This window comes from Rana temporaria, chromosome 4, assembly GCF_905171775.1.
Source record: "Rana temporaria chromosome 4, aRanTem1.1, whole genome shotgun sequence".
Classification (NCBI taxonomy): Eukaryota; Metazoa; Chordata; class Amphibia; order Anura; family Ranidae; genus Rana; species Rana temporaria.
The window spans coordinates 71706801-71719711 of record NC_053492.1 but is presented as its reverse complement, the minus strand read 5'-3'; the positions used below and the strand labels follow the sequence as shown (position 1 = coordinate 71719711).

The following is a 12911-nucleotide window of genomic DNA, read 5'->3' as shown; positions in this document are numbered from 1 at the left end:
CGATTTAAGAGACATCTGTACAGGGTTCAATGTAAATCGCGGCCCGAAATCGCAAAAAGTAGTACAGGAACTACTTTTTGAAATCGCTGCAGCGCCGCAGATGCGGCGTCGCACCTATTAGGATGGTGCCATTGCCAACAATTGCCGGCAAATGCCGCCGATTTGAGATGCGATTTGACATGTGAAATCGCATCTCAAATCGTACCCAGTGTGAACCTCGGCTCAATCTGATTTGCTGATTTGCAGGCACATCCTTCACAATAAATTTAAAAAAATCGTTAAATCTTTTCAGATGTGGCACGAAAACCTTTAGATCTTTTTGGTGCTCTGTAAGACAAAAAGTTTGAGAAACGCTGGTTTAGACCCATTATATCTCACCCAAGCCCCCAACAGGGCTGTTAAAAATGTAGCAAAGTAAAGTAAAAGTGTAAATAATTATAAAAAAGTAAAATAAGAAAAATAAGAAACTACCGACACCATCCACTGCTCTACTGACACTGTCCACACGATGCCCACTGCCCTACTGACACTGTGCACACACTGTCCACTGCCCTACTGACACTGTCCACACACCGTCCACTGCCCTACTGACACTGTGCACACACTGTCCACTGCCCTACTGACACTGTCCACACACCATCCACTGCTCTACTGACACTGTCCACACGATGCCCACTGCCCTACTGACACTGTGCACACACTGTCCACTGCCCTACTGACACTGTCCACACACCGTCCACTGCCCTACTGACACTGTCCACACACCGTCCACTGCCCTACTGACACTGTCCACACACCATCCACTGCTCTACTGACACTGTCCACACGATGCCCACTGCCCTACTGACACTGTGCACACACTGTCCACTGCCCTACTGACACTGTCCACACACCGCCCACTGCCCTACTGACACTGTCCACACACCGTCCACTGCCCTACTGACACTGTCCACACACCGTCCACTGCCCTACTGACACTGTCCACACACCACCCTCTGCCATATTGACACTGTCCACACACGATCCACTGCCCTACTGACACTGTCCACACACCGTCACACCATTCATTGCACTACTGACACTGTCTACATACCATCCACTACCCTACCGACACTGTCCACACACCGCCCACTGCCCTACTGACACTGTCCACACACCATCCACTGCCCTACTGGCACTGTCCACACAGAACCCGAACGTCGGTGCACAGGCGCCGTATAGAGCCGCACCGACGTTCAGGTTTTTTTGGCAACCTGTGACGCGCAGTATGCGCCGTTCGGAAGCCTGTCAATCACAGGCAGTGCTTGGGAACGCCCACTCCCACGGAATTGCCGTGAGGTGAAAATCCTGATAACGAGGTATGTGCTGAGAAAAAAAAAAAAAAACTGGCATTCTGTCGGTAGGATGGCTCGACTCCGTGTGATGTCAGAATTTTTTTTGAGGGTGAACCTCCACTTTAAGAATACATATTTGAATAGAATTTGTTTTATGCCAGAGTTTAGTGTTACTTTGATACTAGTAATAATCCCTGCATCAGATGACTGCATGACTACTGTTTCCTGTGTTGCAGGTGAATCTGCCACGAGCTGTGATGATCGCAATTCCACTAGTAACATGCATCTATCTCCTGGCTAATGTCAGCTATTTTGCCGCAATGACGCCTCAAGAACTTCTCTCTTCAGACGCTGTGGCCATCAGCTGGGGGTCAGTTTTTTACTAATAATTCTGTGTGACTTGTTAAGGTCTTCAGTTACCCATGAATGACAAAATCTCTTAAGCCTCGTACACACAATACAGTTTTTTGCAGGGGATTGTCTATTGACAGACTGTTGCCCTAAAATCTTACCATTAGTACGCTCCTTTTGACAACTGTTGTCCAACTTTCGCCCAACAAATGTTGGATGACGTGCTTGTAAATTTTCGGCGGACAGCGGTTTGTCGTCAGATTTTCTGATGGTCAGTACACAAAAGTCAAATGTACAAACATGCATGCTCAAAACCAATGCTCACCAAACACAAAATTAGCAGAAGGGGTCCAAAGGCAGAAGTCCTGGAACAACTTTAGGCAGCTTGCACCAAAACTCATAATGGCCTTCGCTTCAGTAACAATCATAGCTCCAGACTGTCCCTGATTTTGAGGTACTGTCCCTGATTTGGAACAAAGTCCCTCTGTCCCTGTTTCCCCCTCATTTTGGTCTGATCTATATAGTTATATATAAAATGCACTATTAATCTTTCAAATAGTGTTTCACAGTGGTAAACCTTTTATAAAATTTTGTATACTGCTGTATTTTTAAATTTCAAAAGCCAGTATAAAGAATAGTAGTGGTAAACAAAGTATTTGTGGGTTTAACTAATCATTTTTTCTCCATGAGGCTGGGTTCACACTAGTACGAATTGGATGCAGGTTTCCCCACATCCGGCTCTCTATGGAATCGATTTACATATTTCCACAGTGGTTTCCGGGACGATTTTCACAGGAGCCCTGTGCGTTTTTGGTCCGTTTCAGGTCCGAATTCAGCCAATAATGTGGGCTGCAATCGGACCTGAAACTGCGTGCTCATATGTGAACCCAGCCTTAGGGGTGCGTGACAGGAGGTGTATCCTATGGCTACATACTTTTGCTAATAGGTGTCCCTCGTTCCCATCTCAAAAAGTTGGGAAGTATGGTCACAACGCAGCTGATCTATTCAACTTGTGATGTAAAAGCATCCATAAAACCATTATTAACAATAGGGGAGGGATTAACTTATTTCACCAGCTGCTTTTCTCTGTACAGATCAATACTGGCTTTCTATTGGAGAGAGACAATTTGAAAGCAAACTGCTTCTGCTATGTTGTCTTTTTAGAAAACCCACAATGCTCTGGAACACCAGTGTTAGAAAGATTCTGTATTAAAGCGGTATTAAACCTAAAACTAAAAATGTAATATATTTCAGCCTACCAATCATTAGATGTGGTGGCTGAAATAAAATACATGTTTGCTTTTGGATTTAATACCACTTCAGCCCTGGACCATTTGGCTGCCAAATGACTGGGCCACTTTTTGCGATTCGGCACTACGACGCTTTAACCGACAATTGCACGGTGGTGCGACGTGGCTCCCAAAGAAAATTGACGTCCTTTTTTTCCCACAAATAGAGCTTTCTTTTGGTGGTATTTGATCACCTCTGCAGTTTTTATTTTTTGCGCTATAAACAAAAATAGAGCAACAATTTTGAAAAAAATGCAATATTTGGTACTTTTTGCTATAATAAATATCCCCATTTTTTTTAACCGCTTAGTAACCGCCCTATAGCCGAAATACGGCTACAAGGCGGTTCCCTTACTCTGGGAGGGCGTCAATATACGTCCTCCCGGAGAATCAGACCCGCGCGCCCGAGCGGGCGCACACACGCGATCACCGGCGCTCGCCAGGTCCACGGGACCCGCTGCAACAAGGATCGCGGTAAGGAGCCAATGGAAGCGGCTCCTTACCACGTGATCGCGCCGTCCAATGACGGCGCGATCACTTGTAAACAAACCGGCGTCATTACATGACGCTTCCATTGGCTCCTTACCGCGATCCTTGTTGCAGCGGGTCCCGTGGACCCGGCGAGCGCCGGTGATCGCGTGTGCGCGGGTCTGATTCTCCGGGAGGACGTATATTGACGCTTCGGTACAGTATGAGAGGTGAGGGGGGGGGGGGAGCGGGTGGCAGCAGCAGCAGCACTGTGGGCTGGATCTGTGACAATTGCAGTCACAGATCCAGCCATCCATCCCTGCGCAATACTCTGTAATACCCCCCATACTGTGCAATACCCCCCATACTCTGCAATACCCCCCATACTCTGCAATACCCCCCCCATACTCTGCAATACCCCCCCCCCCCCCCATACTCTGCAATACCCTCAATACTCCACAATACCCCAATACTCCAATACCTTGCAATACGTCGCCTATGGGGATTTTTAAGTAGCGAAGTTTGGCGCAATTCCACGAGCGTGTGCAATTTTGAAGGGTGACATGTTAGGTATCTATTTACTCAGCGTAACTTCTTCTTTCATAGTATGCAAAAACATTTGGCTGACTTTACAGTTTTTTTTTTTTAAGCACAAAACATTTTTTTTTTAAAAACACGCGTTCAAAAAATTGCTGCGAAAATAACGTGCAAGATAAAAAGTTGCAACAACCGCCATTGTATTCTCTAGGGTCTTTGAAAAAAAAGCATATATAATGTTTTGGGGTTCTATGTAATTTTCTAGCAAATAAATGATGATTTTTATGATGTAGGAGAGAAATGTCAGAATTGGCCTGGGTGCTCCAGAACGCCTGAAGGTGCTCCCTGCATGTTGGGCCTCCGTATGTGGCCACGCTGTGTAAAAGTCTCACACATGTGGTATCGCCATACTCGGGAGGAATAGCAGAATATGTTTTGGGGTGTAATTTGTAGTATGCATATGCTATGTGTGAGAAATAACCTGCTAATATGACAGAAACTAGAATTTATTTTTTATTTTTTTACAGAATTTTCAGTCTTTTTTCTTTTATAGCGCAAAAAATAAAAACCGCAGAGGTGATCAAATACCACCAAAAGAAAGCTCTATTTGTGTGAAAAAAAAGGACAAAAATTTCAGATGGGTACAATGTTGCATGACTGAGTAATTGTCATTCAAATTGTGAGAGCACCGTAAGCTGAAAATTGGTCTGGTTAGGAAGGGGGGTTAAGTGCCCAGTGGTCAAGAGGTTAAAAGGCAAATTTTTACTCAGTTTAGGCCAATACATATTCTTCTACATATTTTTGGTAAAAAAAACAAAAAACGATAAGCGTATATTAATTGGTTCGCGCCATGTCATCTGTTTCACCTTTTAATTGGCATTACTGAAAAAAATTTACTTTTGCACGATATTCAAATTTTTCGAGTTTCACCTGTATATCCACTTAGGATGTATCCTAATGTCTGTAGCGATGTTAGTAATGCAAGTTTTTGATTGCATATTAGTAAAAAAAAGTAGATCTTTCCGGGGCAGAAAATGTCTCACTGTGGCACTTACCACAAATACAATCATATCAATACTGTAATAAAATGAATTCAACCCTAGAGGAGGATCTATCTAGTCCTAACCTAACTTCCCCCCTTACTTTCTCAGTAATGTTACTATGTTACCAGTTACTATTATTGCTTGTGTTATAATGTATTGTAAATTTGAAAAATAAATAAAATGTTTGTGAAACAAAATAAAATTGAACCCATACCATTATAGTAACCCCTTTTGATGTTGGCGCTTAAAGTGACCCTGTTATTTCTAAAAATAAATAATAATAATTATAATAAACAAAGTCTAGCCTGTAAAGAACACAATTAAAGTGTATCTAAACTAAAATAAATTGTATATAAACTGCAGCTATAGGCTCCCCCCCCCTATATTTTTACCTGGTGAACCTGCCAGTAACACGCTTCCTGTTCTAGGTGACAACACTCATTCCCTCTGTACATCTATGGAGGGGCAGCATTGTGCCCCCCCCCCCCAGCTGCTTTCTCCAGGTTTGGACTACAGGCTTACATGCCAAATCCAGTACATTCAGCCTACAGCCATTGACTGAAATTAGGAAGAAGCTAGCCATACATGATCAGTAAGGACTTTTAACTTGTCATTTGATGAATATCAGGCCTCAATCACATGAAACATAATATACTGTATGTCTATGCAGGGCTGTGTTTAACTGCAGGTGTTCCATGCATCCCTGCGTAGGCAGTTCCATTGATGTATTTTGGGGATACAGAGGCTGCATAGATACAGCTGTTGTATCCCAATATGACATCTATGTGGGTATGTGTCCCCTAAAATGCACCTGCACCCACACAGATGTCATATTGGGGGCAGTACACAGTAGGAAATGGGGAGGAACCGCAGCAGAGGACAAGGCGTCCAACACACCTGGGAGTGTAGAATACAGAAGATCCTTTAGATAGTGGTAGCTCAGCAACAGAGCAAAGATAAGTGGTGCAGGCAGATGTAAGGCATGCCCACCAGAAATACACCTCCCAAGAGCCCTTTTCCTAAACACAGCGTGTGGGCAGGATCTTGTTCTTGCTGGGGAAGAAATAACTGTGGAGAGAGACAGAGAGGAGCAGGGATAGGCAGTCTTCAGTGGTCCAGCAGACAGGACTGGCCAGACTGTTTGGGATTTCAGTTCGGCAAAGGCACTATGTTGTCAGTCCATACAGGAAATATGGAGCACACTGGATTTCTGGCAAATCAACAGTTTCAATACTTGCAGTATTTTTAAGGATAAAAAACACGAGAAAGCTTCCTTGTATTGCAGAGATGTACTATCTTTTTTTCCTTCGCACTTTTATCCATTTGACTTGTTCTTATCATTATCACCCATTGTCATCTTAGGATAAAGGTGCTGGGAAGCTGGACTTGGATAATATCTTTGGGTGTGGCACTTTCTACTTTTGGTTCAGCCAATGGAACCTTCTTCAGTGGGGGTCGCTTGTGCTATGTGGCAGCCAGAGAAGGCCATTTGGTAGGTTTTTTTAATTCTCTCCTGACTGTGATTTGTGAATTTCTAGAACTTCACCCCAGGCTTGTTTTGGACATCATCTTGGTCCTCATGTTGCCATTTCTTTAGGTGTTCAGGTTGCGATTATGTGACATTTGAACTGCTCACAGGTGGACTTCATCAGTGGTCATCAACCCTGTCCTCAGGGCCCACTAACAGGCCAGATTTTATGTACTACCTTGGTGAGATGCAGACTAGAATACTGCAATCACTGAGCAGCATATGATATCACCTGTGAAGTATTTCAGTTATCTTGCAAACCTGGCCTGTTAGTGGCCCCTGTGGACAGGGTTGATGACCACTGGACTACATTATTTATATTTTATTCAATTTTATTAGCAAAAGTGAATCTTTCATATAGGATGAACTTCCGCTTTAAGGATTGGTTCACATCTACAGGCATGTTCTCGCGCATTGGGTGAAGGGCAGCCTATTAATTTCAATGCGCTCCTCCAGGCACTAGAAACGTAGAAAATAAGTCACAGACTCATTTCCAAAAACCCATGGCACGCTGCAGCACCATGCAGTTTGCCATGTGCGAAAACAGAGCGTTTGCAGGTGCATGGGGGTGCCATTAACAATTGCACTGCTGCACCTCTGCTAAATGGTGCATTTCTCTGCATGTCAGGAAAGGATGCAATTATGTGTGGACTTAGCCTACAAATAAATACAGTAGGTTAAACTATATGTAAACCCTAACAATGAAAACTTCTTATTTACTTCTTATCTTACGTTGACCCCATCAGAAAACATTTCAGGTGATAACTTCCTGTGTGCTTTCCCGAATGTTATCAGTTAAGATTTTTCCAAGTTAACTTAGGCCCCTTTCACATAGAGCAGATCCGTCCGAGCGAAATCTGCCTGCTCAGCAGGGGATCCCTCTGCTGATCCCCACTGAGCAGGTGGATGACAGGTCCTGTCTGATCCGCTATGCAGAGTGGATACAGCCCGCTCTCCTCTATGGGGCGGTCATATGGAAATGGACTGCATGTCCATTTCTATCCGATTGTCATCCCGTCCGATATCGGCATACGTCTGTTTTCAGCGGATTTTGTCGGATCGGAAACAGAGGACAATGGGTGGTCCGATCGGGTCCGCCTGAAAAACTGACAGGTGGATCTGATCGGTCTGCTGGTGTGAAAGGGGCTTTATGTGGACAACTGAACCCCTATTTTTTCTAGAAGTGAAGAGAAGGAGGTAGTCCTGGCCTAGAAAACGCTGCTGCTACATAGAAACAGTATGGCAAGTCAGTGTTGTCACCCTAGGACAGGAAGTGTGCTACTGGCAGGTTTTACCAGGTGAGAATGAAGAACAAAAGCCTCAAAAAGAGATCCAATTCAGCCACCACATCTAATGACTGGTACGCTGCAATATATTAAACATTTTTGCCTTGGAATTGCATATAGTTTACCTGTATTATATACAGTATCTGATAATTTTAGGATCCATACATTACTAAGAACACTTTTGCTCAGTGTCAGCGGTCACACTTGATAGCCCTTGTATTTAGTAAGTTGGCCACAGCTGAGAAACCAAAAAACCCAAATTTAAGTTGTCACAAGAACAGGAATAGATAGAATCTTTCAATAAGGATATTTGTTGCGGTAACAACCATCTAAGTGGGCATTTCACACACATTGGAGAGATTTCTTCTAACTTCCTGTTGTGCCTAGAGGACGAGAAGTGAATGTAAATCAATTTGGAGGCAATTAAAAAAAAAAAAAAAAAGAAGAAAACAATGCTTTAGATATAGCTAAAGCAGAGGTCCACCCTAAAAAAAAAAATGAACATTACCACACTCCTTTAATTTTTTTTAAAACATTTGAAAATAATATTTTTTTTTACTTACCAGAAACGTCTGTTACTATGCAGTCGTCCTAATCTGTCACTTCCTTCTCCGTGGACCTCCTCATTCTCTTCCTGCCTCGCGTTGTCTCTTGGGAAATGGGGCGTGCGGTCTTCTGGCACCTGTGTGTGTCCCAGAAAACAGCCGGCCATTCACAAAGCGCCGTGCGACTCACGCATGCGCAGTAGGAAACGGGCAGTGAAGCCGCAAGGCTCCAATGCCTGTTTACCTTAGTTCGAATGGCGGCGCTGGCAACCGATCTGATGGATTGGCCTCGGGGGGGCCGACATTGCGGGTTTTCTGGACAAGTAAGTGTCCTTATTAAAAATCAGCAGCTACAGTGTAACACAAAGCAGCCGGAACACAAATACTGCAGCTGCTGAATTTTAATATTAGGGCACTTACCTGTCCAAGGAGCCCGCAATGTCGGCACCCCAGCCAATCTTCAGATCGACTCCCGTGTGTTTCCGCGGCCATTCCTTTTAAGGGAACCAGGCAGTGAAGCCTTTTGGCTTCACTGCTGGCTCCCTACTGCGCATGCGTGCTGCACTTTCTAATTGGCCCAGCTCAGGGGAAGGAGGAGGGGTGCAGAACTTCCAGGGAATTCGGGGCAACAGCTAGGGTTGCCACCTGTTCGGGATTCACATGGACAGTCCAAGTTTTGAATCATGTATCCGGGTTTCAGTCCACCTGAAACCTGGACATATTATTCAGACAGGTTTGTGGCTGACAGGGCCTGACGGAAGGGTGAGGGGGCACTATGTGTTCTGCATTACTTTTCTCTTTAGAACACCGAAAGGTGTCCCGGGTATGTTACAATCCTATAGTGTATACTAACAAAAAAATGTATTTGCTGTTGCTGCTAAAGTGTTCTGGTTTGGCTGGAAAAAAGTGGCAACCCTAGCCGTGGCCCGTCTCCCAGAAGTGGGGAAGGGGACCTGTCAAATACAGGGGAAGCGTATAACCAGAAGTTCCACTTTTGGATGGAAGTTCGCTTTAAGCACATAAGTTTACTGTATATGGTGATGTTATAAATAATAAAACAAAAAAAAAAATCTAAAACTATGTATACTATTATTATATCTAGGCATGCCTGTATTGGTATCAGTGCCGATACCAAGCATTTGCACGAGTATCAGTACTCGCTTAAAAATGCTCCCGATACCGAAATTGATACTCTGCAGTGCAATTTGCATAAATACAAAATGAATTGGCGCAAATCGCACCGCAGAGAATCGCATGGGATTTGAACAGGAATACAGTGCAATTTCCCCCACTGCTCCTGTGTGTGTGTGTTTGTAAAGAAAAGGGAAAAGCTCCATCTAGTGGCCAGTTTATTAAATATATTAGAACTCACAATACATATCTGTCCAAATGCAAAATCTTCTTAGTTGTCCTGGTCCTGCTGCCGATGATAGCATCGAGAGATGCAGAGGCTGTCCGCCCCAAGGTGACATCACTTTTGCCCTATACCCATGGGGTTCTGGAACTTCTCCTCCAGCCTTGTGAGCCCTGATTTGCTATCATCGGCAGACCAGGACACCTATGAAGATTTTGCATTTGGCCAGATATGTACTGTAATGCCCCGTACACACGATCGGAATTTCCGTCAGAATAAACTCCAACAGATTTTTCTGACGGAATTCCGCTCAAGCTGTCTTGCATACACACTGTCACACCAAATTCCGACCATCCAAAACGCGGTGACGTACAACACTACGACGAGCCGAGAAAAATGAAGTTCAATGCTTTCAAGCATGCGTCGACTTGATTCTGAGCATGCGTGTTTTTTTCTCTGTCGGAGTTCCATACAGACGAATGGAATTCCATCGGAAAAAACGAGAACATGTTCTCTTTCTAAGTGCGTCAGAATTTCCGATGGGGCACACACACGGTCGGAATATACGATGAAAAAATTCCGTCTGACTTTTTCCATTGGAAATTCCGATCGTGTGTACAAGGCATGAGTGCTAAAATTTATAATAATCTGCCCACTAGATGGCGCTTTTCTCTTTCTATACACACATACAGGAGCAGAGGGGGAGATTGCGTGCCATTTTTAATTTTTTTTTGTATTGACGCGTATCTGGAATCGGTATTAGCGAGTTCTTAACCGGAAGTATCGGTACTCATACTCATAGATTAAAAAAAACGGTATCAGTGCAACCCTAATTATATTATTATTACATTTTATAATATTGAAATTTCATCTGCAGCCTGATGTTCTGTCGATGGTTCACGTGAAACGGCTCACACCATCCCCAGCCCTGATCTTCACAACGTTTATCTCATTAATAATGATCATTCCAGGAGATTTCAGCACTATCGTAAACTTCTTCAGGTAAGTGAAAACTTTTCATCCAGAATTGGAAATATAGGGCCAGATTCTCAAAGGCCTTACGACGGCGCAACGCTATTTGCGCCGTCGTAAGTCCTAATCTGGCCCGGCGTATCTATGCGACTGATTCTTAGAATCAGTTACGCATAGATATCCATTAGATCTGACAGGCGTAAGGCTCTTACGCTGTCAGATCTTAGATGTAATTTTTTTTCCCGCCGCTAGGTGTCGCTGACGTCGTTTTCCCCGTCGTCTATGCAAATTAGCTATTTACGTGAATTCCCGAACGAACGCGCGGTCGACGCAGTGATTTTACGACGTTTCCGTAAGCGTAAAATTACCCCTGCTATATGAGGGGTAAGTTTATGCCATGTAAAGTATGGCGTCGGGTCAGCGTCGTCTTTTTCCGTCGTTTTCCTAAGTCGTTCGCGAATAGGACTTTACGTCAATGACGCTCACGTCGGCGTCATTGACGTTTTCCATCGTGAACTGGAGCATGCGCACTGGGCTATTTTAACGCCCGGCACATGCGCAGTTCGATCGGCGCGGGGGCGCGCTTAATTTAAATACAAGTCGCCCCCTTTGAATTACGCGGCCTTACGCCGGGCCATTTACACTACGCTGACGCAAATTACGGAGCAAGTGCTTGGAGAATACGGCACTTGCTCCAGTAATTTGCGGCGGCATAGTGTAAATAGCTTACACTACGCCGCCGCGGAATCTACAAGAATCTGGCCCTTAATCTCAACATAATCTGGTGTCAAATCTGAATTCTGCAGCTCTGCATTATATTTTTTCAGTGGCAATAAGTGTTATAGTTTATGGGACAATATCTGTATGGAAGATTGTTTACAAGAATTTAAGGTGTTATTTTATATCTGTACATACACTTATACGGACCTTGTCCCCATACTAAAATAATAAAGCAAAGCCACCCTGTAATAAAACCATAAAAATACAGAAATGAGTGCTAGACCAAAATCGCATGAGAGTCCAAGATAATTGCAATTGCTGCTAAAAAAAAGTAATATAAAAAAAAATGCGTAACCGTTAAAAAATTATAAACATCGCCTATGGAGAATTTTAAGAACTATAGTTTGTCGCCATTCCACGCGTCCGTACAATTTTAAAGCCATGTTAGGTATCTATTTACTCGGCGTAACATCGTCTTTCACAATATACAAAAAAATTGGGCTAACTTTACTGTTTTCTACTTTTTCCCCCCCAAATTTGCGTTTGAAAGACCGCTGTGCAAATACTGTGTGACATAAAAGATTGCAATGACCACCATGTTATTCTCTAGGGTCTTTGCTAAAATATATATATATATATATATATATATATATATATATATATATATATATATATATATATATATAATGTTTGGGGGTTCTAAGTAATTTTTTTGAAAAAAAATACAGATTTTAACTTGTAAACAACAAGTGTCAGAAATGGCTTGGCCCAGAAGTGGTTAAAAACTTGCTTTTAGCTGCATTTTCAAATAGCGCTTATGAGCATTTATGCACATTTTTCCACGTTTTTGAGCATTTGAGCATTAGCGTTTTTAAGCATTTTTACAGTAAAAACTAGGGTTGTCCAGATACCGATACTAGTATCGGTATCGGGACCGATACCGAGTATTTGCGGGAGTACTCGTACTCGCGCAAATACCCCCGATACCTAAATAGAATACTTCCCCCCCCCCCCCCCCGCCACATTGCGCCGCCGCATCGAGGGACATACATGGCTAGAGGGACATTGCTGCATATGTGAGGGACATTGCTGCATATGTGAGGGACATTGCTGCATATGTGAGGGACATTGCTGCATATGTGAGGGACATGGCTGCATATGTGAGGGACATGGCTAGAGGGACATGGCTGCATATGTGAGGGACATGGCTAGAGGGACATGGCTGCATATGTGAGGGACATGGCTAGAGGGACATGGCTGCATATGTGAGGGACATGGCTGCATATGTGAGGGACATGGCTAGAGGGACATGGCTGCATATGTGAGGGACATGGCTAGAGGGACATGGCTGCATATGTGAGGGACATGGCTAGAGGGACATGGCTGCATATGTGAGGGACATGGCTGCATATGTGAGGGACATGGCTAGAGGGACATGGCTGCATATGTGAGGGACATGGCTAGAGGGACATGGCTGCATATGT

General features: G+C 43.8%; 1 protein-coding gene across 1 annotated transcript in view; it reads left to right on the top strand.

Moving 5' to 3' along the window:
- LOC120936298 (b(0,+)-type amino acid transporter 1-like) overlaps positions 1-12911 on the top strand; it is a 29370-nt gene that overhangs the window by 7428 nt on the left and 9031 nt on the right. The window contains exons 2-4 of the mRNA XM_040348539.1: positions 1571-1704; positions 6385-6514; positions 10613-10737. Of these exons, the coding sequence (XP_040204473.1) occupies positions 1571-1704; positions 6385-6514; positions 10613-10737 (389 nt within the window). The remainder of the gene's footprint in view (positions 1-1570; positions 1705-6384; positions 6515-10612; positions 10738-12911) is intronic.